Source organism: Ornithorhynchus anatinus, chromosome 11 (assembly GCF_004115215.2).
Source record: "Ornithorhynchus anatinus isolate Pmale09 chromosome 11, mOrnAna1.pri.v4, whole genome shotgun sequence".
NCBI lineage: Eukaryota > Metazoa > Chordata > Mammalia > Monotremata > Ornithorhynchidae > Ornithorhynchus > Ornithorhynchus anatinus.
The window spans coordinates 21,630,581-21,654,703 of record NC_041738.1 but is presented as its reverse complement, the minus strand read 5'-3'; the positions used below and the strand labels follow the sequence as shown (position 1 = coordinate 21,654,703).

At 45.0% G+C, this 24,123-nt stretch overlaps 1 protein-coding gene across 5 annotated transcripts in view; it reads left to right on the top strand.

Annotated features, from left to right (window-relative positions):
- NTM (neurotrimin) overlaps positions 1–24,123 on the top strand; it is a 1,126,386-nt gene that overhangs the window by 1,077,398 nt on the left and 24,865 nt on the right. For 3 of the 5 annotated variants that reach the window (XM_029075997.2, XM_029076001.2, XM_029075998.2), the window contains 4 exons: positions 7,254–7,388; positions 9,366–9,486; positions 19,174–19,325; positions 22,817–22,852. In XM_029075997.2, coding sequence (XP_028931830.1) covers positions 7,254–7,388; positions 9,366–9,486; positions 19,174–19,325; positions 22,817–22,852 — 444 coding nt within the window. The remainder of the gene's footprint in view (positions 1–7,253; positions 7,389–9,365; positions 9,487–19,173; positions 19,326–22,816; positions 22,853–24,123) is intronic. The other 2 variants (XM_029076000.2, XM_029075999.2) reach the window with 1 other exon arrangement.

Genomic DNA, 24,123 nt, shown 5'->3' with positions numbered 1-24,123 from the left:
GTTGGAGAGAGGGGGTGGTTGTGGGGGGGTGGGGGCTTAATCATTCAGGCTTCTCTCACTGTGTGGACCCATATGACTTGGGAAAGTAAACTCACAAGTGGCTGGGCAACGAGACCTGGTGATAGAATCACCCAACAGGAAAACCAGTTGAGCCTTAGTCCTGAGGCATTAGGACCTAGAAATTGTGCAGGGGAAGTTACTCTAGTATTCCTGGTCTATGCAGCCCCACTTGCATTCTTTCTTCCCGGCCATTCATGCTTCTGTCAGAACACCGGGTGCCACAAGCAAACCGTGGAGCATGGGCCCAACTTATTAATGAAGTTCTTATGGAGTCTTTTTTATGATATTTTGTTAAGGGCTTACTGTGTGCCAGGTACTGTACTAAGGACTGGGGTAGATACAAATTAATCAGGTTGGACACAGTCTCTGTCCCACATAGAATGCACAGTCCTAATTTTATAGATGAGGGAACTGAAGTGAAGTGAAATGACTCACCCAAGCTCACACAGCAGACAAGTGGTGGAGCAACAATTAGAACCCAGGTCCTTCTGACTCCCAGACCTGTTTTCTACCCACTAGGCCATGCTGCTGCTCTAGCAGCTTTAGCGGCTGACTCTGGGTCTTTGCCCAAATCGGCCAGATGCAGGCAGACCTGGATTAGATTCCCTGGACCAACAGCAGGGCTACAACAAGACATAGGGACAAAACAAGGTCAACTGACTAGTTGAAATGGCATCAGAATGGGTCCATTCAAGTCCTGGGTATGTTTTGCTTCATTCCCTTCCATGCATCAGTAGAAGAGTCCACAGCCTCTCCGAATGCCTGGGGTCAGAGCCGCCATCTTCTCGACACAGTCCAGAAACAGCTGTCCAGAGCTAATTTATTTCCTAATGCTGTGGCACTGTTAATTTATAAATTACACTGGTAATTCAAGCTATTATTAATTTCAGATGGTGTAGGGCAAGCCTAATTAAAATATGACACCAATTGCCACACATATGTACCAAGGACTACCATTTAAAATTAATAGGAATATTAAGCGTGACATGGGTCTCTGAGATGCTTTGCACAGTAATTATAACATCCTGGCTGGCAAAGATCTGATAAATGTGGGGCTGAGATTGGAGATAAAGTCCTGCTTCCAGACTTAAAAATGTAGAGAGATATATAGATAGCTCTTCTCAATCAAGGTCAAATGCATTTCTACCCTTGGAAGCTTGAAAGAGAAAACAGTAGTGAATAAGGAAGTTTATCACTGGGAATATATTGGATTTTTGAAAGCAGGCAGCCCTTGGCAATGATCATGTCCGCCTATGCCATAATGTAATCAGACGATGATTGAATATTTGCAGATTGCCCAAGCGGTACTAGGCAGGCATTGGATGGAGTATATAACAGACCTTGTCCTTTTTCGGGAGTGACTCAAATAAGGCAAGCAGTGTTTGCCTTTTAGTCTGTCTAGTTGTTTGTTTATGCCTCGACAATATTTGTTTTTGAGTTTTTTTGTATTTCTTAAGTGTTTACTATGTGCGAGGCACTACACTAAAATCTGGAGTATATACATGCTCTCTTGGGAAATACTGGCTTTAATTTTTTCATTGTTCAGTTAAAGGTAGGAGGGGTGTGGGCAGGTGGGTATTGGTGCATGTGACATGAAATCAGGGCAGTCTGAGGGATCCCTCTGTATTACAAAGGAGAGAAATTGATCTGATCAGAGTAAAGTCCTTGTGGGATTTGAAATTTTTGCAGTCATTCTGCCCTGAACTCTTGGAATTTTCCGACATGTGTCCATATGGGTCCAATTGAGGTTTTTTTTCATGGCCCTCAATATACTTTAGTCGATTAGTAAATCCTATTCATTACATGTTGAAATAGGTACTTGTGAAAATATTATGTAAAAGAAATTACATGTTAATAATTTATTTTAATGTCTGTCGTCCCTCTACACTGTAAGCTCCTTGTGAGCAGGGAACACTTCAGCCAACTCAGTTGTATTAGATTCTCCCCAAGCACTTAATACAGTATTTTGCACATAGTAAGTGCTCAAAGCATTCCACTGATTGATTGTTGAGCTTCAGCTGAATTAAAGGCAGTACATTAAAAATTTGGGCAAGTCTGACAGAAACAGCAAACACAGCCCTTGTCTTAAAGGAGTCTACGATCTAATTTGGGAGGCAGCACTCTAGAATCATTTACAAATAGTGAGAGCAGGCAAGGAACAAGATAATAACCTGTAGCAGAATATGCCAGGATGAAATCACCGAAAAGAAAACTGGATATGTAAATGAATATTAATATATACTTAAATACCAAGGGAAGGTTTAAGATTCGTAGAGGTAAAGGTGAATGTTTACATGATACAACTAAGTAATGCGACCTCCCTGCCTCCTATTTCTCCCTACTGCAGTCCAAACTTCACTCTGCTCCCTGGATCATTTTTCTCAAAAGAGTTCAGTCCATGTTTCCCCACTCATCAAGAACCTCCAGGGGTTGCCCATCCACCTCTGCATCAAATAAAAACTCCTTACCATTGGCTTTTAAGCTTTCAATCACCTTGCCCCCTCTTATCTTGCCTCACTGATTCCCTTTTGCAACCCAGCACATTCACTGTGCTCCTCTAACAACTACCTTCTCACTATAACTTTATCTCATCTATCTCACAGCCAACCTCTCGCCCTCATCCTGCCTTGGCCTGGAACTTCTTCCCCCTTTTTATTTGACAGACCTTCGCCTCCTTCACAACTTTTTAAAAATCCCATGTCCTCCTAGAGGCTTTTCCTGACTAAGCCCTCATTTCCCCTCCTCCCTCTCTCTTGTGTGTCTCCCTGGATTTGTACCTTTTATTCACCCCATCCTCAGTCTCACAGCACTTATGTACATACCCATAATATGTTTTAATGTCTCTCTCCCCCATTAGGCGATAAGCTTCTTGTGGTCAGGGAACACATCTGCCAACTCAGTTATACTTTATTCTCCCATATGCTTAGTACAGTGCTCTTCACACAGCTAGTGCTCAATAAATATAATTGATTGATTAAGTAGAGTGTTGAAATTTAATCAGGAAAGGTTTCCTGGAGGTGGTGGAGTTTTAGGGTGGCTTTGAAAATGGGGATTAAGCCCTCCATTTCCTCTACTCCCCCTTCCCTCCCCATTGCCCCAACTCGCTCCCTTTGCTCTACCCCCCTTCCCTCCCCACAGCACTTGTGTATATATGTGTATATTTATAATTACAATTCTATTTATTTTATTAATGTGTCTATATCTATAATTCTATTTATTTATAATGATGCTACTGATGTCTGTTAACTTGTGATGTCTATCTCCCCACCTTCTAGACTGTAAGCCTGTTGTGGGCAGGGATTGTCTCTATTTGTTGCTGAATTGAACTTCCCAAGTACTTAGTACAATGTTCTACACACAGTAAGCACTCAATAAATACAACTGAATGAATCAATCAATCTGGGGGTCCCTCAGGGTTCAGTTCCAGGTCCTCTTCCATTCTCCATTCACATCCAGACCCTTGGAGAATTCATGTCCTCCCTGAGAAGCAGCATGGCTTAGTGGATAGAGCATGGCCCTTAGAAGGACCTGGGTCCTAATCCCTGTTCCACTTTGGGCAAGTCACTTCACTTCTCTGGGCCTCAGTTTCCTCATCTGTGAAACGGGGATTTAGAGTGTGAGTCCTATGTAACACAGGAACTGGGTCCAACCTGACTAACTTGAATCTACACCAGGGCTTAGAAAAGTGCTTGGCACAGAATAAGCACTTAAAAAGTACCGTGATTATTATTATTAATACCATGTAGATGACACAAGTTGATCTGCCTCTCCAGCCTCTCGCCATCTCTTCATTCTCACATTTTCTTCTGCCTTTGATACAGGTTTTACTTCCGTCTCCCACTGGCACCTCAAATTGAACTTGTCCAAAACTGAACCCCTCATTTTCATCCCTCAAAACCTGTCTCCCTTCCAATTTGCCCATCACTGCTGACACCATCTACCTTCCAGTCTCACAAGTGTGCAACTTTGGTTTTATCCTTCACTCTTCTCAATCAGTCATATCTGTTGAGTGCTTACTGTGTGTAGAGCACTGTACTAAGCAATGGGGAGAGACACATTTTTCTCTCTCCTTCAACACACATATGAGTGAGTGCCCAGGTCCTGTGAGTTCTAGCTTCACAACAGCTCTAGAATCCACCCCTTCTTTTTCATCCAAACTGCTTTTGCACTGGCCCAAGCACTTCTTTTATGGTATTTGTTAAGTACTTACTATATGCAAAGCACTGTACTAAGTGCTGAGATAGATATAAGCTAATCAAGTTGGACAGGTTTCGTGTCCCATATGGGGCTCACAGTTTCAATTCCCACTTTAGAGATGAAGTAAACGAGGCAAAAAGAAGTTGGAGTTGCCCGAGGTCCTATGGCTGACAAGTGGAAGAGCTGGGATTAGAACTCAGGTTCTTCTGACTCCCAGACCCAAACTTTATCCATGCAGCTAACTCATATCAGATACCACATCAGATTCCTTACTGAAAGCCCTGCCCCCAGTCTCTTCCTACTCCAATCCATACTTCACTCTGCTGCCTGGATCATTTTTCTGAGTAGCGATTCAGTCCACAGTTCTCCACTCCTCAAAAACCTCCAATCGTCGCCTATCCATCTCTGCATCAAATAGAAACTCCTTACCATCTACCTTAAGGCACTAAATCTCTCTCCCTTTTACCTGTTCTCCTCCACTCTCACTGCATCTTAGCCCACACATTTCACTCCTCAAAAACCAACCTACTTTCTGTGCCTTCATCTCATTTTTTTCACTGTTGACCTTTTGCTCACCTCCTCTGTCCTGCCTAGAAATCCCTCCCACTTCATAGCTGACAGACCATGACTCTCCCCATTTTCAAAGCCCTTCTGAAGTCATATCTCCTCCAGAAAGTCTTCCCTGACTAAACTCTCCTTTCCCCAACTTATTCTCCCTTCCTTCTGCATTGGCTCTACATTGGCATCCTTAATCATTTGGCTATTCATCCCACCCCCTTCCTTACAATATTTATGTTCCTATCCTTACACTCTTTTGCTTCCCCTATCTGTGGTTTATGTTAAATTCTGTCTCCCCAACTAGTTTGTAAGCTCCTGTGGGCAGGAATCAATCAACCAATCAATCAATCAATCAATGGCATTTATTTAGTGCTTACTGTGTGCAAAAGACTGTATTAAGCATTTGAGAAAGTACAATATAACAGAAGAAGGAGACATGTTCCCTGACCACAAGAAGCTAATGATCTAGAGGGGAAGATGAATATTAAAATAAATTACAAATGGGAGATGCAGCAGAGTGTAAGGATAGGTACATAAATTCTGTTGGTCTGAGGAGGGATGTGGTAAATCTGTAACCTTGGCATTTTCCTAGACTCATCTCCTTCATTTAGCCTGCTTATTCAATCTGCCACTAAATCCTTTCAGTTCAACTTTCACCACATCAATTAAATTTGTCCCTACGCCTTCATCCAAACTTCTCCTATGCAATCAAATCACCTATACCCTGTCTTAACTATTGCATCAGCCTCCTCACCAACCTCCCTGTCTCCTGACTCTCCCCATGGCAGTCCATACTTAACTCTGCTGCCTGGATCATTTTTCTAAAAATATGTTCAGTTCACATTCTCCAATCCTCAAAATCCTCCAATCATTGCCCATCTACCTCCATAACAAACAGAAACTCCGCACCATCCCCTTTAGAGCACTCAATCAGCTCCCCCTTTCCTACCTCATCTCCCTATGGTTTATGCCTCAAATGCCAACCTGCTCTCTGTACCTCGATGTGCCTTTCTTGCTGATAACATCTTCCTCATGTCCTGCCTCTAGTTTATACCCCCCTTCATATCCAACAGACCATTAGTTCCCTCATTTTCAAAGCTTCACTAAAATCATCCCTCCCCCATGAGATTATCGATGATTAACAGTGTATTTCTCCAAATATTTTCCTCCCCTTTTAGATCACATGTGAACTTTGGTCTGTAAAGCCCAAAGCCCCATAGCAGTTATTTATCTATCCTTGTATTCTGCTGCTTCCTCTATCTGTAATTTATTTTAGTGTCTGTCTTCCCCACTAGACCGAAAGTTCCTTGAGGGCAGGGATCAGGTCTACCAGTTCTATTGTATTTCACTCTCCCAGGCTCTTAGTGTACTGCCCTACACACCATCAGTGCTCAATAAATATCACTAATTGACTGATTGATTTGTGTTGAGGCCTCTTCAAGAAGGCGATCCATTCAGGAGTGTGTAGTTGAAGAGGTCCCCTCTCAGGGTCACATCTGGAGAGTTCCCGATATTCTACCAGTCTCAACTCCAGGTGGGAGAATCAGGCAGAGGCATGCCCATTCCATTCCTAACTTGGGCAGTGACTAGCGAGTAGAAGGCAATCTGCTACAAGTCAAAACTCATCCGCGTTGAGTAGCAGCAGCATGGGAGAGAATCAAGGGCAAAGACTCAAGTTTATTGCACGAAAGGAGGCAATGATAAAACACTTCCATATTTTTACCAAGAAAACTCTATAGATTCACTACCAGAATGATTGCAGATGGAGGTGGGGCTTTCTGGGAAAGATGTGTCCATGGTCCATTTGCAGTTTAGAAGTGATACAATTCAATCTACCACAAAATACAAAGGACTTCAAAAATGTATACCATTCTGACAACAATGTATATAAGTTATTAAATATGGATCTGATTTAAAAGAATATGTATGAAGCCCTTAAGTAGGAAGTCTTTTCTACATACAATATTATTCCTCATTAAAGAAAAAAAATGTAAAAAGCCCATTGGTAATCACTCTGTTAACAGTGTAGAAAATGCCGATTCTCCTGTCACAGACTCCACTAGTTTAGCACTTAAGATCTCTGCAGTGTTACAAATGTAATTATGTTTTAAAGTACTGTTAATTCTAGAATTCCATTGGTAAAAGAATGTGACGTGGAATAAGGCAGTTTTCACACTGGGGGCAATCATCCACAGTTCTTTCATTTTTGCTTGTTCTTGCCTACTCTGAGCTTGTAGGCACAAACAGCTCAGGAGGGTGGGTGGGGTTGGGAAATGAGAGGGGCAGGCTGCATGTAATCCCAGAGGATCCGAACATCAGGAATTGCTTATGTTTGGGCAGAAGAGAACAAGAAACTTCCCCAAACCTGGACCAGCTTTCCTAGAGTCTTACCTCTCATCTCCTCTTTCACCAACCTTTCCTTCCACTTCCTATTCTAGCTGTTGGCTTCGTCAGTGAAGATGAGTACTTGGAGATCATGGGCATTACTCGAGAGCAGGCTGGAGACTATGAATGCAGCGCCTCAAATGATGTGGCAGCTCCTGTGGTCCGGAGAGTAAAGGTCACCGTGAACTGTAAGTAGACAGGTGACACTGTCTGGTTGCCAGAGTGGAAGTGGGAGCATAGGAACTTAGAGAGGCCCACCGCTCTTCTGGTAGAATCAACAGTGGTGTGCCCACCCCCTTCACATCTCTCTAGCAGGACATGGGGACCCAATAATTGTGGTGTTTATTAAGTGCTTAAAATGTACTAAGCATTGGGGTAGGTAGAAGGTAATGAGGATGGACAAGGTCCCTATTCTGCATGGGGCTAACAATCTTATCCCCATTTTACCGATGAGGAAATAGAGGTCCAAAGAAGTTAAATGACTTGCCCAAAGCCACACAGCAGGCCAGTGGCAGAGCTGGAATTAGAATTCAGGTCTCCTGATTCCCAGTCCTGTGTTCTTTTCACAGTGTGCCCTAGTGGAAGAGCACAGGCCTGGGAGTCAGGGGACCAGGGCTCTAATCCTGGCTCTGCCACTTGCCTGCTGTGTGACCTTGGGTAAGTCAGTTAACTTCTCTGTTCCTCAGTCTCCTCAATTGTAAAATGGGGATTAAATACCTGTTCTCCTTCCAACTTAGACAGCGAGTCCCATGTGGGAAAAAACTGTGCCTGATCTGCACCTACCCTAGTGCTTAGTACAATGCTTGGCACACAGCAAGCACTTAGTGAAGACCACAATTATTACCTGACTGTGTGAGGAGAGAGGGAAGAGATGATGGGGAAATGGAAAAGTTTTTCTAAATCTTATGGGGAAGAAAGCTCCATTTTGCTCAGGGTCGGATTCTTCCCCTCCTCCCATTAGTAAGCATTTCCCCAAGCCCCTTCTGAGCCAAATGAGCGCTGTCTTCCCTCAGTGAAGGGACTTGTTTGGTTTCCCCCATGACACCTCTGACAAACCCTGTTCAGATTGATGAGTGTTGTGAGTGCTGAATTACCGAGTGAGTCTCTGACTGGCAGACACCACACTTGACTGAGAACCACACAAAGCCCATCTCTGCCATTCACAGAAACACCCCATTCCCAACAGACACTCCAGGCCTTCAGTACCTCTGGACTCACAGGAACCACCAAGGGAAGAGGGTTTAGAAGAAGAAATGGAAAACACCTCACCTTCCCAGGGACTTTTGGGAAAAGCCATGTTGAGGCCAGGTCTATAACCTTGAGGGAAGCAAGACAATTTCCTCTCCCAGAATCCTGTTCTCCTTCCTGTAGCTTTGACTTAGCTTCAGCAGACAATTTTTGACCCCCAGGTTTGAAAGAGTTTGCAGAGAGCATCCACTGCCCTCCCGGAGGGGGTAGATACGGTGGAGTGACACAGACTGAATCTGTGGCTTTGCAGGCCCCTGGAGCACTCGCCTCCTGGCTCCACCCCCTTTCCATGTGAGCACCTGGTTTTGCTTTCTCGTTCAACCATGGTGAAGCTGGCTTTTCATTAAGCAATCACTGAGAAAGGTTAATTTCATGGAGGTGGAATACTTATTTGAGGAGTCCTCAAAGAGATTGTGCAATTAGAATTCTATAGTTTCCCTGGACTCGGGTCAGTTCTGGCCACCGGAGCTGAGGGGTAGATTCAGGGGTCTTCATTTGGATCTGTGGGAGGTGCGTTTCCTCTCCTCTCCCACCTCCTGGGTCCCACATTCTAGAGAATTTCCCCCCAACACCACCCTTGTTGAAAATCATTGTTCTCCCTAGAGCTCATGGCATTCACTGGCAACCCATGGTCTTTGGGTAGGTGTTGATTCAGGCCCAATTAGCTTCTTGAAGAACCAGTGGATCCTCTGGACATTTGACCAGTGAAGTTATGGCTTTAGGGTTGTGAAGCTTCCATCTAGGGGAAAGAACCAGCCGGTAATAAGGCCACGTCCCTTCCGTTGGGTTGTTTCCACCTCCAAGCCCTGGCTTGAGAGATAAGGGTAAAAGGGAGTCAGCGAAGAGACTGAAGAAGAAAAGAGAGGGCAGGTATCAAGGCAATCTCTGGACAATTGTCACATGTCCTGTCTCTACAGATCCACCATTCATTTCTGACGCTAAGGGCACGGGAGTTCCCGTGGGACAGAAAGGAACATTACAGTGTGGAGCCTCTGCAGTTCCTGCCGCTCAGTTCCAGTGGTTCAAGGATGACAAAAAGTAAGTGAAATCAACCCAGGACAGGCACAAGTTCTGGCTCCTCATGGAGAACAGAACTACCAAATACAATAATCAACCAGTCAGTCAATCATGTGTTTTAATGATAATAATAATAATAATGGTATTTGTTAAGGGCTTACTATGTGCCTAGCAATGTTCTAAGCATTAGGGTAGAGAAGCAGCGTGGCTCAGTGGAAAGAGCCTGGGCTTTGGAGTCAGAGCTCATGAGTTCGAATCCCAACTCTGCCACCTGTCAGCTGTGTGACTGTGGGCAAGTCACTTAACTTCTCTGTGCCTCAGTTACCTCATCTGTAAAATGAGGATGAAGACTGTGAGCCCCACGTGGGACAACCTGATTCCCCTGTGTCTACCCCAGCGCTTAGAACAGTGCTCTGCACATAGTAAGCGCTTAACAAATACCAACATTATTATTATATAAGGTAATCAGGTTGTCCCACGTGGGGCTCCCTGGCTTCACCCCCATTTTATAGATGAGGTAACTGAAGCATAGAGAACTTAAGTGATTTGCCCAAAGTCACACAGCTGACAAGTGGCAGAGGCCGGATTAGACCTCACAACCTCTGACTCCCAAGCCCATGCTCTTTCAACTAAGCGACACTGCTTCTGTACTAACCACAAGGGAGAGTACAATACAGCAATAAAAAGACACATTCCCTGCCCACATCAAGCTTATAGGCTAAAAGGGGAAACAGACATTAATATAAATACATTTATTAAAGATGTATACATAAGTGCTGTGGGGCTGAGGTGGGGAATGAATAAAGGGAGCAAGTCGGTGGCACAGAAGGGAGTGGAAGAAAAGGAAAGGAGATCTTGGTCAGGGAAGGCCCCTAGTAGAGTGCTCTGCACATAGTAAGTGCTCAGTAAATATGATTGATTCTCGGAAGAGGTAACTCCAAGAAAATTCTTGTTTTCCTCACTTCCCTACTTAGTAGAATTTATGGACCCAACCCTTTGCTTTGGCTTTAGGAAGTGAACTTTTCAAGCTCCCTTGCAAATTGTTACAGGCCCACAGGGCCAGGTCCTTCCAGAAAGCTTGCTGTAGGCCCTGAAAGGCCACCTGGAATCACAAAATGCCATCTGCCTCACTAATACTTCCCATTAGGGTTGGAGACAGACATCAGATGAATCATTCCAAGAATTGAGCAGTATGGCTTTTTGGGCCAGTCAAAAATTCTCCAGGTCCAAATGCTTCTGAACTACTTGCAAGGTCATTTCGAAGGGTGAAGAATTGTGAAGGGGCCTTCAAGTGTGTCTAACAAATCAGAGTTTGTTATCAGAGCTGCAGTTCAGTTGCACAGACTAGTAGTGGCAGGATACAAAAGCGTGAGGGACCTGATTTAGCCCAGCATTTGTGGCTGTGGTCTCCTTTCACTGAAGGAGAAAAAGGAGGAAAAATAGTCCCTTGAACTGACAATTGGTGTAGGCGTGATTGGGACATTTGTTGTGATTCACTGAAGATTAGCACTGTTAAGAGTTACAAAGTAGCAGGTCAGAGAGGGGTTCAACAGTGCCAGTAAAGCCAGGAAACTTGACAATCACTGTTATCAAATAGCTATTTTAAGATTGGAGGAACAGGTACCTAAGGGTAAGAACAGACCTCTGCTCTGAATCAGACCATTTCCATAAAGAGAAAAAAAAAGGAGTATTCCACCTGGAGGCCCTGAAGCTCCCTTGTTATTGAGGGGTAGGGAAAGGAGCTGAGACAAAAAATGCCTGAGAAACAGACACAGGGGAGAGGGAACTGGAGAAAGGGGCGTGGTGGAAAAGATATGAAGCCAACCATAAATAAATATTTTATCATACACTGTGCAGTAACTCACCAAGGGGCTTGGCTTTTACTTTTTCAAATAGAAAATAGGAGTTTTTTGATCTTCTGAAGTGAAAATTGAAAAGTTTGAATTGGACTCTCCTGTATGCACACACCGGCCTGCCTGGTATTTTATTATCATATTTATTGAGTCCTTACTTCTTTTTCCCCTCCTATTTAGACAGTGTGTCCCACTTGGGTCAGGGACTGTGTCTGACCTGATTATCTTGAATGGACCCCAGAGTTAAGTAGAGTGCCTGGCACATAGTATGAGATTAATAAATATCACCATTATTTACTTAGTGCCAAGCACCATGCAAAGGGCAGAAGTAATACAAGAAAATCAGATCAGACAAGGCCCTTGTTCCGCACAAGGTTCATGATCTAGGAGATAGGGAACACAGGATAAGATTATCCCCATTTTAAAGATGAGAAAACTGAGGCCCAGAGGATGAGGTCACATGGCAGGTCAGTGGTGAAGCTGGAAATAGAACCAGGATTTCCTACTTTGACATGCATAACATTCTTTGGATTCAGAGATGCTACTGAACATGAGCTTCTTTTTTATGTGGGTGGGAGTGGCTGAAAAAAATCTAGCATGTCCAGGATACTTTTCCATACTATCTATCTAGAGAGTGACAAACTAATTCCAAGCCTTATCTGCTATGTTCATTAATATTGCCAGTAAATAATATAATGTTTATTTCCTGCCCCAGTTTCCATCAGCTCCATCTTGGCGTAGTCCATTTTAGAGGTAAGGTAACTGAGCCTGGGTATAAAGAAGCAATTAATTCAAGGGGAGAGGATGCTCTGGAAGAATAGACAAGAGAAACACAAAGTCCCTGAGTCATACTCAGGTGCTCTGCGCAGCAAAGATGATAAGATGCTTGGTGTTCTATTAACATCACTTTAATACACTGTTGGACCCAGCAAGGCCAGTCTCACCCCCTCACTTATCCCCTGGCCTGCACTCTCTCTGGCTTATCCTTCTGGAAGAGGAGCCGCAGGTCACCAAAGAAGACAACCATCACAAAATGTCAGCCTCAATCTTAGGTAGCATGACTTGTAAGGGCAGAGTGTATCTAGCATTCCCCCCCGTCCCTCTTTGGCTTCCCGCCCATCCATTCCATAGGAAGGAGAACCTTGTGAATTCATTGCTTCTGGAACAAGGGGAAGGCAAAAATAATCACAAGGTTCGTTTGAAAATTTAAAAAAGATCTGGAGGCATTTGTGGATCCAAGGGTCTTCGTGGGATTCAATAGGGAAATTACTATTTCTTCTATCCCTAATCTATTTTAATTCCTGTTGACAGGGAGCTCCTTTTGGGCAGGGATCAAATCTACCAACTGTGTTGTATAGTACTTCCCTGAGAACTTAATACAGTGCTCTGCACACAGTAAGGGCTCAATAAAATACCATGGACTGATTAATTGGAAATGGTAAGGCTGGTAGAAGCCAAGTCCCAGAAGTAAGAAAGTTCAAGCAAAATCTGAACAGATTCATAGAAAATAGATCCATGAAGAAGTGTTAAAGATAAAAGCTAGAGATTTTAGAAAGTCCAACAATAACTATGAGGATGGATGTTAGGGCAACTGTGGGAAAACTGAGGCACAAGGAAGTGAGTTTACTGATCTGGGGCCTAGGAGCCCACAGTGAAGTTGACTTAGAAGACTGATTCCCAGTAACTCATTTTCACTGCCTAACTACTGTCTGACTCTTGCCAAAAGCCTAGGAAAAAAGGCAACTCAAATAATAAAAAAAAAGGAATGGAAAGGAAAGGAAATGAAATGAAAGAAAAAGATCCAGACAGACACTGGGGATGGAAATAAGTGACAGATAATCAGGACCAGAAGGTGAGAATGGAAGAGAGGGTCTTCAGGCAGAGGGCAGGGGTCTCCGTGGGAGAGGTAGTTCCATTTGCTGCTTTTTTCCCTGGAGTCAAGAGTAAGATATCAGTACTCTGAAGATTTCCTAAAGGCCACTGTCCTCGGCTTCTGTTATCTCTTCATCAGTGAAATTATTCCTTTGGCAACTACTCTACTCTTCCCCTCAGTTGATCTGGCCCTGCCTCCTTTTTAGCCATAAGTTATTTATTTCCATTTCCCTGCATTTGGATGGAGTTGAATCTTCCCCTGCCATGCAACTTCACAAGAACGTCACCGGCACCTGCAAAGCGACTCATGTCAATGAGCTCTCCACGGGTTGTCCAGTGCGTCGGCGGGAAGAAGATTCTGTTTACTGAAGGAGTCTGGAAGGCAGTCAGAAAGCCGGGAGTCATAATTAGGGGAAGAGGGAGCCACAGTGGATGTGGCGGAGGAAGCCACAAAGAAAAACGAGCCCAGTCTCCATTTTCATTTTTCTGTTTGGGCTAAGATATTTTCCAGACAGGTCAATGTCACCATCTTTCAAATACAGAACTGAAGAGCTCTGTGGTGCCCTGTCACTGTTCAAGTTGTGGATCAGTGTGAAAGAGAAGCCAAGAATGTTCATTACTAGGGAGCAATCTCCTTCAGGGAAAGTTTAGCCAGAAATGCAAGTTCAAAGGAAAAAGCCTTTGGTTGGGGAGGGGTAAACAGTGGAAGGGACTGGCTTGACAGAGGAAACGCCATAATTTCAGGAACAGCCCAGCATTCCAAAGCACTGATTGGCACCCCCTTGCTGGGTTGAGTCAGAGAAATTCCAGAAACATCAACCTTTAACCTCCCTCCCACCATGCAACCAGAACCTATCTCCCAGGTGAGGCAGGGTAGATGCAACCTACATTTTAAAACTCATAGACAACATGGTCACCCAAAGTCTGTCAAAAGCAGAAGCAGCTGTCAGATATAAGTTCTCCTTGGATCAGGATCCTGGCCGGATATTCTCGCTTAAACACCTAAGCTGGATACACTCCAGGAACTGAATCTCCCCTACCCCCCAGTTCATCCTTCAGTGCTTATCTGAGCAAACTGATTTGTGCTGGTGAAAGGACCTTTTCTCAAGTAGTATAGAAATTAAGATGAGGGCCCCTCTCTCCCTAATTTCATTCCCCATCTAATAGATGCCGCTGCCAGTTTATCTCCCCAGTAGACTGAGAGGGGATCCTGCAGGCTTCCTGTCCTTAGTCTCCCCACCTGTGAAATGAGGGGAATGATACATGTTCCTTGTCTCCAACACAAGGAGGAAAGAAGGGTGAATGAAATCATGGGTAATTGACCCTCAAGTTCTTGAGTAAAACAATGGAATCTGGGAACAGAGTCACATTATTCTTTTAAGATGTTGATTCCTGACCAGCTTTTCGCAACAGAGTTTTTACCTCCTTTCATCACAATCACATTATCATCATCACATCAAAGCACAAAATAAGCACGTGCTTGGTGAATCATCAATCTTCAGTCATTCAAGCAGCAGGATTTATTGAACATTTACTAGGTGCAGAGCAATGTACTAAGCACTTGGGAGAGTACAATGGCTTTAGTAGACAAAATCCCCACCCCAAAGAAATTATCAACCTACCTAAGGGACTGCAGCATAGAAGCGCACTGTGGGCAGGAAATATGCCTACCAACTCTGTTTCATAAAAATAATAATAATAATTGTGTCATTTGATAAGTGCTTACTATGTGTCAAACACTTATCTAAGCATTGGAGTAGATAAAAATTAATCAAGTTGGACACGGTCCCTGTCCCACATAGGGCTCACGCTCTTAATCCTCATTTTCAGAGGAGGTAACTGAGGCCTAGACAATAATAATTATAATGATGATAATGGTATTTGTTAAGCACTTACTATGTGCCAAGCACTTTTCTAAGCACTATGGTAGATAAAAGATAATCAGGTTGGACACAGCCCTATCCCACATGGGGCTCACAGTCTTAATCCCCATTTTACTGCTGAGGTGACTGAGGCTCAGAGAAGTTAAGTGACTTGCCCCAAATCACCCAGCAGATATGTGGCAGAACCGGTATTAGAACCCAGGTCCTTCTGATTCCCAGGTCTGTGCTCTATCCATTAAGCCATTCTGCTAAGTACTTAATACAGTGGTCTGCACCCAGAATGTACTCAATAATACCATTGATTGATTGACAGTAAGTTGGCTGGGAAAATAGAATCCAAGAAAGTTATTCCTTTGGGCTGGAACTCCTTACATTCAGAATTGACAGACCACCATGCCCCCTATCTCCAAAGCCCTACAAAAAAAATATTTCCTTTCAGAGGACTTCCTCGATTAAATCCTCACTTTCATTTATCCTCCCTTCCACGTCACCTATGTACTTGGGACTGTAACCCTCAAGCACTGCGATTTTCATTCCACAACCCCAGCCCTAGGATATATTCTGTCTTCTTAGTGTCACAAGAAGAGTGGGCATGTGTTCTGCAGACTCTTGATTCTGAGAGACCAAACCCTATATATGACCACTGTAATTCATTTGATGCTTGTCTGCCTCTTGAGTCTGTTGTCTCCATGTTAGCAGGCAACACGTCTACCTAGTCTTTTGTATTGTTCTCTCCCAAGTGCTTACTACAGTGCCCTGCATATAGTAGGCACTCAATAACATAGCTTAGTAGAAAGAGATGGGGCCTGGGAGTCAGAAGGATCTGGGTTCTAATCCTGGCTCTGCCTCTTATCTTCTGGGTGACCTTGGGCAAGTCACTTAACTTCTCTGTACCTCAGCTACCTCATCTGTGAAATGGGGATTAAGACTATGAGCACCATGTAGGGGTAAAACTGTGTCCAACTCAATTAGCTTGTACCAACCCCAGCGCTCAGAAAACTGCTTGAAACTTAGTAAATGCTTAACAAGTATCACCATTATTAACTGATTGATTGATGCATCTTGATTGATTTAATTGATGAGTCCCTGCTCTTGAGAATCTTTCTAAATTAGGAAGGCCAAATAGAGCTGAAGATACTGTTGTGGGTGAACTCTGCATGGCTTCTTTTTTTATCCTGCTTACTGGAGTTGAACTGTAATTTTCATGAGCCCTCTTTGGGATGATTCTCTGCTCAGGGATGGCCTGATGCTGCCTCTGGTGCAGTTGCCTGTGGGTTCTGTATTATTAATGACACACGTAGGTGGTCACGTGTTCTGCAGACTCTTGATTTCAAGAAACTGAACCCTACCTCTGATTGTGTCTCTATCATATGGCCCTGCTCGTGGGTTAAGGTGGGATAAGGCCTTTTTTGGACATCTCAGCAGCAAGAAGACAATAACAGCTTCATTTTGGGAGTAGAGGTGATGGAAGTCTTCTCTTCCTGGACCTCCAATATACCAAAATCCCAACATTCTACTGAAAGCTGACTAGTGGCAAAACCACTTATCTTTCCAGAGTTCTGCACCCCTCTTGTCCCCAGTGAAGCACCTGGGCCAAGTCGGAGGGATATGGCAGGCACACGGCAGACGGATAGCTCCCCACAACATAGCACTGACACATTGCATCAGATGTCTCGTAAGAAACAGAATGTGGCAAGACCATCTTCATCCCTTTCCTCCTTCTCCTGGCAGGGGGCAAGAGATGCAGCTGCCATCTTGGCTCCCTCTCTGGCTCCTTTTCATCTCCAATGAATGGAACAAGTTAGCTGTAGCTGTTCCCCTTGCCCCAAGTTAAGGGGCTGAAATTCATGGCTTCAATGTCATTACCAGTAAACCAGCTCAGAAGCAGAAGGATCTAGTAGTCTACTGAGATAGAAACAAACAGCACACTCACAGAGTGGACGTGGGGGTCTAAGATATCCCAAACCTGATAGCCTCTCTTAACAGAAGCCCAAATCCATTCTGACACCTCCCATCAATTACCAACAGCCCAAATCATAAAAATCCATTAGCTACATCTAGCAATCAATAAAGTGTACTCACTGACAGCCTACCATGTGCAGAGTACTGTACTCCTTCAGAGAAGGCAGTATTATTAGTACACATGATCCCTGACTTCAAAAATCTTACAATTTTGCAATCTCAGCATGTATCTATTTGCACTTACTCCATTGTGCTTTAAATTATTTCGATATCTCTGTTTGTCAATATAATCATTATTATTATTGCATTTCTTAAGCAATTACTCTGTGCCAGGCCCTGTGCTTTTTTGTCTGGCTCCCCCTGAGGGCAGAAAATGTGTCACTGGATTGTTTTGAACTTCTCAAGGACTTGGTAGAGTGAAGTGCACCCAGCTGGTGCTCAGTAAGTGCTATTTCCTACTACTGCAGTGGGACTATTTATTGAATGCTTACTGTGTGCTGAGAACTGTACTACTACTAATAAGGATGGCATCTGATAAGTGCTTACTATGAACCAAGCACTCTTCTAAGCAGTGGGGGAGATTCAAGGCAAACAGATTGTCCCATGTGGGGGTCAGAGTCTTAATCCTCATTTACAGATAAGATAATTGAGGCACAGAGAAGTTAAGTGACTTGCCCAAAGTCACACAGCTGACAAGTGACGGATCCAGGATTAGAATTCATTCAATAGTATTTATTGAGCACTTACTATGTGCAAAGCACTGTACTAAGCACTTGGGATGAACAAGTCATCAACAGATAAAGACAGTCCCTGCCGTTTGATGTGCTTACAGTCTAATCGGGGGAGACAGACAGACAAGAACAAGGGCAATAAACAGAGTCAAGGGGAAGAACATCTCGTAAAAACAATGGCAACTAAATAGAATCGAGGCGATGTACAATTCATTAACAAAATAATAATGATGGTATTTGTTAAGCGCTTACTATGTGCAGAGCACTGTTCTAAGTGCTGGGGTAGACACAGGGGAATCAGGTTGTCCCACATGGGGCTCACAGACTTCATCCCCATTTTACAGATGAGGTAACCGAGGCACAGAGAAGTGAAGCGACTTGCTCACAGTCACACAGCTGGCAAGTGGCAGAGGCGGGATTTGAACTCATGACCTCTGACTCCAAAGCCCAGGCTCTTTCCACTGAGCCACGCTGCTTCTCTATAACCCATGACCTCTGACTCCCAACCCCGTGTTCGTTCCACTGAGCCACGTTGCTTCTCTAAGTGCTTGGGAGAGTACAATAGACAGACATATTCCCTGCCCACAGCAAGCTTACAGTCTAGGGTGGGAAGACAGGCATTAATATGAATAACTAAATTACAGATATGTTACATAAGCGCTGTGCGGCTGGGATGGGGGATGAATAAAGAGAGCAAGTCAGGTTGACGCAGAATGTGAATTGTCCTGATTTGCCCCACAACTTATAAATGGACCCATCAGACATTGTGATACTTTAAGGATCCCACAACAACCACATCTGGAAAGTAAGAATGGCGATGGTGGGTCAGAGGATGATCAGAGCCTCCAGTCTCTTACAACCCAACCTGTTTCCCCCACTACAAGACAGAATCAAGTAGCTTTGGACTGAGAACATCCCCAGAAATGACCAGGAAATCCTGGGCAGCAAATCAACTGAAACAGTATTTATGAAAAGCAACCCAAGGGTGACTCCAGCCATAAATGAGAAGGCTTCATTCATTCATTCATTCAGTAGTATTTATTGAGCATTTACTGTGTGCAGAGCACTGTACTAAGCACTTGGGAGAATACATTCCAATAATAAACAGATGCATTCCTTGCCCACAATGAGCTAACAGTCTAGAGGGAGGAGAGATGGACATTAATATAAATAATTACAGATATGTATGTACATGCTGTGGGCCTGGAAGCGGGGAAGAATAAAGGGATCAGGTCAGGAAGACACAGAAGGGAATGTGAGAAGAGGAAAGAGGGTTTTTTACACTCTTAGTGGGGTGAGGCAAAAGGAGAGGAGGAAATAGGAGATTCTGCAATCTCAATCCCACATGCGAACTGAAAGCCATTTCCCTTTTTCTTCTTTCTTTTCCTTCTCTCCCGCTGGTCTCAGGCTGGTTGAAGATCAAAAGGGGATGAAAGTTGAAAACAGACCCTTCTTTTCTACCCTCACCTTCTTCAACGTCTCTGAACACGACTATGGGAACTACACCTGCGTAGCCTCCAACAAGCTTGGCCACACCAATGCCAGCATCATGCTGTTCGGTGAGTCAATGCCTGGGCAAGTTGGGAGGGAGAGAGGAGGCAGAGAGCAATACTCTGAGTTGGAGTAAGAAAGGGAGGAGACAGTTGGGGAGGCAAGCAGAAAGGGAAAAGAAGAGGTATTCTAAGAGAGGAAAGGAGCCTTTGAATATAAATGATAGAGGCTGTTTCACCACCCTAGAATGAGGGAAAGAGTAATATGGTTTTGGATTGGGATTTAATCTGTTTATTTTTGGGTTATGAACTGGGGCATGAATGGAAGATCCAGGTGCCGCGTGAGCATCCAGACACGAGGGAATGAATCACCAGTCACCTCGGTCTTCATTGGAAGGTGTCCATCATCTTTCTCCTGGGGGAGGGGAATGCTGCCTCTCTGCCATTTGGTTCCCATCCTGTGATTCTTAGCCCAAGCCAATGACTCGTCTCTTGTAGTGAGGAGATGTCCAACTCCATGTTCATTGCAGACCTGGCTTTTCCATATACTGGCCTCACTACATCCTCTAATCCTGACCCGTCCCCAGGAGGAATATCCTAGGATTGCTGCCCTCCCTCTTCTGTGACCTGCTTTATCTATCCTCCCCAGTCATATAGTGCGGCAGGACCAGTTTCCATCCACCAGGAAACTAAAACACAATTTGAGTTCCACCCCAACACAGGATAGCATTTCAAAAGGATCCAGGCCCAGGAGTCTTCTGGGAACCAAAGGTGGCTCGGCCTCATGCCCTTGACCTAAGCAGGTTCTAACCTGCCCAAGCTCGAGCTTATTCTAGAATCCAGAGGGATTCAGGCTCTTCCAATTAGTCATTGAATAGGGGAAACTAGAGCAAATGGAAAACTTATCCCCAGCTGAATCACATCTTACAGTCAATGCCTGACTTTCATGTGTTTATGTTTGGGGAGGAAAGCTTGGAGACACACATATAGCTTGTCCAGTCACAGGCATCAGTGGCCAGTTTTACCCAGTCCAGGCAGAGCAGGTGCCTGAGTACCACCCCTGCATCATCCCTGAGGTGAAGAGCCTTGACTCTTCAAGACTCACTCCTTACCAACTGCCCGTCTGCTCCTAGGGGAAGTGCTGGTTATGCCCACAGTTGCTGGCTTGACGACAGCAATATAAGAGGTTTGGGATGTGAAAAGTGTAATCTGGCTTTCCAAGGAACTCAGCTATTTTTCTGGGAAAGTACTTTCTGCGAACTAGAGGGCGAGCTGCTGGCCTTTCTCAGGTGCTTCCCTGTGGATCACCTAGTGCTCCCAGCAGCTCACACACTGCCCCCAACCTCCAGAAGGCCACCATCCTACTCAGAGAGGCTCCTGGGATCCAGTTCTGGGAGAGAGCATGTGGGGGGACACGCCAGATCTCAGCTCTTGGTTTGCATGGTACATAGCAAATCCTGGGGTTGCTTCCAGATGGGGAGTCTCGGGGAAGTCAGCTTGTTATTGCAGAATAAAGATTACATTTTGTCTTTGGGGTTACAGGGGTCTCTGCTAGTTCTGTAGACCCAAATGAGGATCTGTACCACTGACCAGACAGATTAGGCATCCATCTTTCAAGGTCAAGATCCTGGTCACTGTTGAATCTCCGAGAACAAGGACCAGTGCTCCCCGGTGCTCATGGCTAAGTGAGGCTAGGTGCCATGAGCAGAGCTTCCTCTTGTGATCCCTGAAGCCACCAGCCTCTGCCCTGATCCCAGAGGGTGGCCATAGTTTAAAGTCGCTCACTGCATTTATATGACAAGAAACCCTTCCAACTGGGTGAGTCCTCTGCAGAGAATTAGTCAGAGTTACCAGAAGTGAGGAAAGAGAAGGAATAAAAAGAGTTTGATATTTTCCATCATCCCTACCCCTCCTGGTCCCGGGATCAGGGAGCAAAATGCCCTGAACCTGCAGAGTAGCCATTTTGTCCCTCTCCTTACCCATGACATATCGACTTCAAGATCGCTTTCTCTCCCCACCATGGTGTTCCCCCCAGTGCAATCTCCAAAGTACTGAGTGAGGTTGGATGGGGTTGGGAGGGAAGAGTCTTGGGTTTGGTCTTGCTTTTTGATTGGTGCCTTCTTGGCATAAGGAGATGGGGCAGAGCCATAAAGGATTGAGCTGCTCCTCTTTGCCCACCCTTGAATGTCTACCCAACCCCTATTTCTGGTCGGTTTACATTGAGTTATAATAATAATAATAATGTTGGTATTTGTTAAGCGCTTACTATGTGCCGAGCACTGTTCTAAGCGCTGGGATAGACATAGGGGAATCAGGTTGTCCCACGTGGGGCTCACAGTCTTAATCCCCATTTTACAGATGAGGGAACTGAGGCACAGAGAAGTTAAGTGACTTGCCCACAGTCACACAGCCGACAAGTGGCAGAGTGGGATTCGAACTCATGAGCCCTGACTCCAAAGCCCGTGCGTGCTCTTTCCACTGAGCCATGCTGAGTTATCAAGGTTAACAATGAGTTAACAATTTCACTAGCTCAAGGTAGGCGAAGTCTTCAGGGAAAAGGACTGAATGTTCCAAGAAAATTCCAAAATGAGGGTCATGAACAAGTCAGACTTCAGGGTTGAGGACAGAGGAGCTTTGCCACAGTGGATCTTTTCAGAACTCTGTGCACCAATAAACCCATCAACACACACATACCCAAACACACACAGAGTTAAGTGTGTCATGACACTCTGACCCAGCATTTGCCCTTCCTGGATTTTGATAGCTCAGCAATTCCATCAACCTTCTGGAATTTCACTGACCTCCAAAGTGGTTCATCGACACATGACCCATGGACAGGATAGAAACCACAGTGATGGGCCTCTAAGCTCTGGAAACCCAGATTAGAATCAGCCAGTTGAATACTTTTGGCAGGATCTGGGTAGAATCTTCCATTGTGCCTCCTCCCTCTGCAAGAACCCTGAGCCCAGCACCACAGAGGGGGTGAGCAGACATGGAGGACTTCCTTGTCCCTTCCCAGCATGCCATTTCAGCAGTCTCATAGCTAGGCCCGACACTCCACCCTGAGCCTCAGTAGCCTAGCCCTGATGGGGGCATGTCATTGCCTCCCATCCCTGTGTCTTGGGGTTTCCATGGTTGCTCCTCTGAGTTATCTCCTCTTTACACCCCCCCTGAAGTTGCTGGGCCAGTGGGGCCTACTGGCCTTGACCATAAACCTGGGGTCCACCCAGCAGTCGGGAGGAATTGAAGCCCATTCGGACTGTCTCCTCGGCCCCCTGGACCATCACCCTGATAGTACTGTCTTTGAGGGTGCACTTGAAGGGCTGCAGGGAAGGGTCACCCCACAGCACCGATGACTATCATTGCTGCATCTTGCTAAGGAAGTATAACTGCCGTCTCTCCCACTGCACCTCCTCCCATTTCCATTGTCCTCCCATGACATTTCTTATTTACTTGGCAGTGTCTCTGGGAAGCAGTGTACAATTATTTATATATACTGTCTGAGTGCATATATACTGTGTTTTCATTGTTCTCTTCCATCTCTCCCTCACCCGGTTTAGAAATAAATGAGCCTACAAGCTCAACTTTGTTCCAAGGTCAGTATTGTTTTTTGTTTTCTGTTGGATATTTTCCTTCTTGTCTTCCTTCCTTCCCCTTGCCTCTGTCCCCATCCCAACTCCTAGCCAACCCTTGATCCTCCTGCTCAGGTGGCCCCATGGAGATGTTTCAGGAAGGATGATGATGCCTGACAGTTATCCTGAGAGAAGGCAGGCAGGGGACGGGGGAGTGATTTAAGAGAGGAGACTCCTGTGATTTGCTGAGATACTACACTCAGCCTTCTGCATCCAGTCAATCATTGGGAAAAGTCGTTAGACCCGGGGGGAACTAATAGCAGGGTACAGGGGCTTCTTGGTCATATGCTCCAGTTACACCAGTGGTCTCTTGTCAACCAGAGCAAAACCCAAACAGAATGGAGGTTGAAGAAGCCTGTTTCTGAACACTGGTCACTGCTGGCTGCAGCCCCAAATCCAGCCAGGGAGGTGGGCCAAGCTGGCAAAGGTTGGAAAAGGTCTCTTGACTAGTATATTGTTCAAAAGTCCAAATTTATAGCTTACAGCCACAGCGGAGGACACTGTATGCCCATCCTCTCACAGGAGCCGCAAGGAGATAAAAATCTCAATTGATGCTTTAAGCAATTGACTCACTCGTATCCACATCCCATCTCCCTTCTTTTCTTTTTGACCGACTTCCCACTTGCATGCTCATGCATCTCCTCTTCCACTTCACCTCGTGTTCTCCATTCTCCCACATAAGAACTGCTAACTCTCCATCCCAGATCTAAAGACTCACCAGAGTACGTCGCTCTTTACCACTACTAAGTACTGGACCTTAACTCTAGAAATAGAGATAAAGAGGAGCAGGAGAAAGAAGGAAAGAGAGAGAGAAAGAGGAGAAAGAGAAAGGAGAAAGATAGGAGAGAGTCAGGGGGAATGAGTGGAAATGAGAAAGGGGGGTGCTTTTCCCTCTAGCCCAGGAGAGGAGGTTATAGAAGGCAGGATCCCATCAGGAACCACTTTTTGAGGGGTTGGGTTGCTCCCCTCTAGTCTGCCTGCCTATTCGTCTCATCCTCCTGGTCTACCCTAACCTGCATGTGAGCAACCTGAAGGGGTAATTAGGAAAGAAAAAGAGAGAGTGGATATTGGCAGAGGAAGGAGGATTCTAGAGGAGGAAAAGACATGTGAAAAACGGACAGAGGAGATGGTCTAATGTGGCAACCTAGCCACAGGGCAGAAATAGGTGCACAGTGCAACTCTGAAGATGTGAAGGAGGAAAAGAGACAGAGAGATAGATGAACAAAGACAACAGA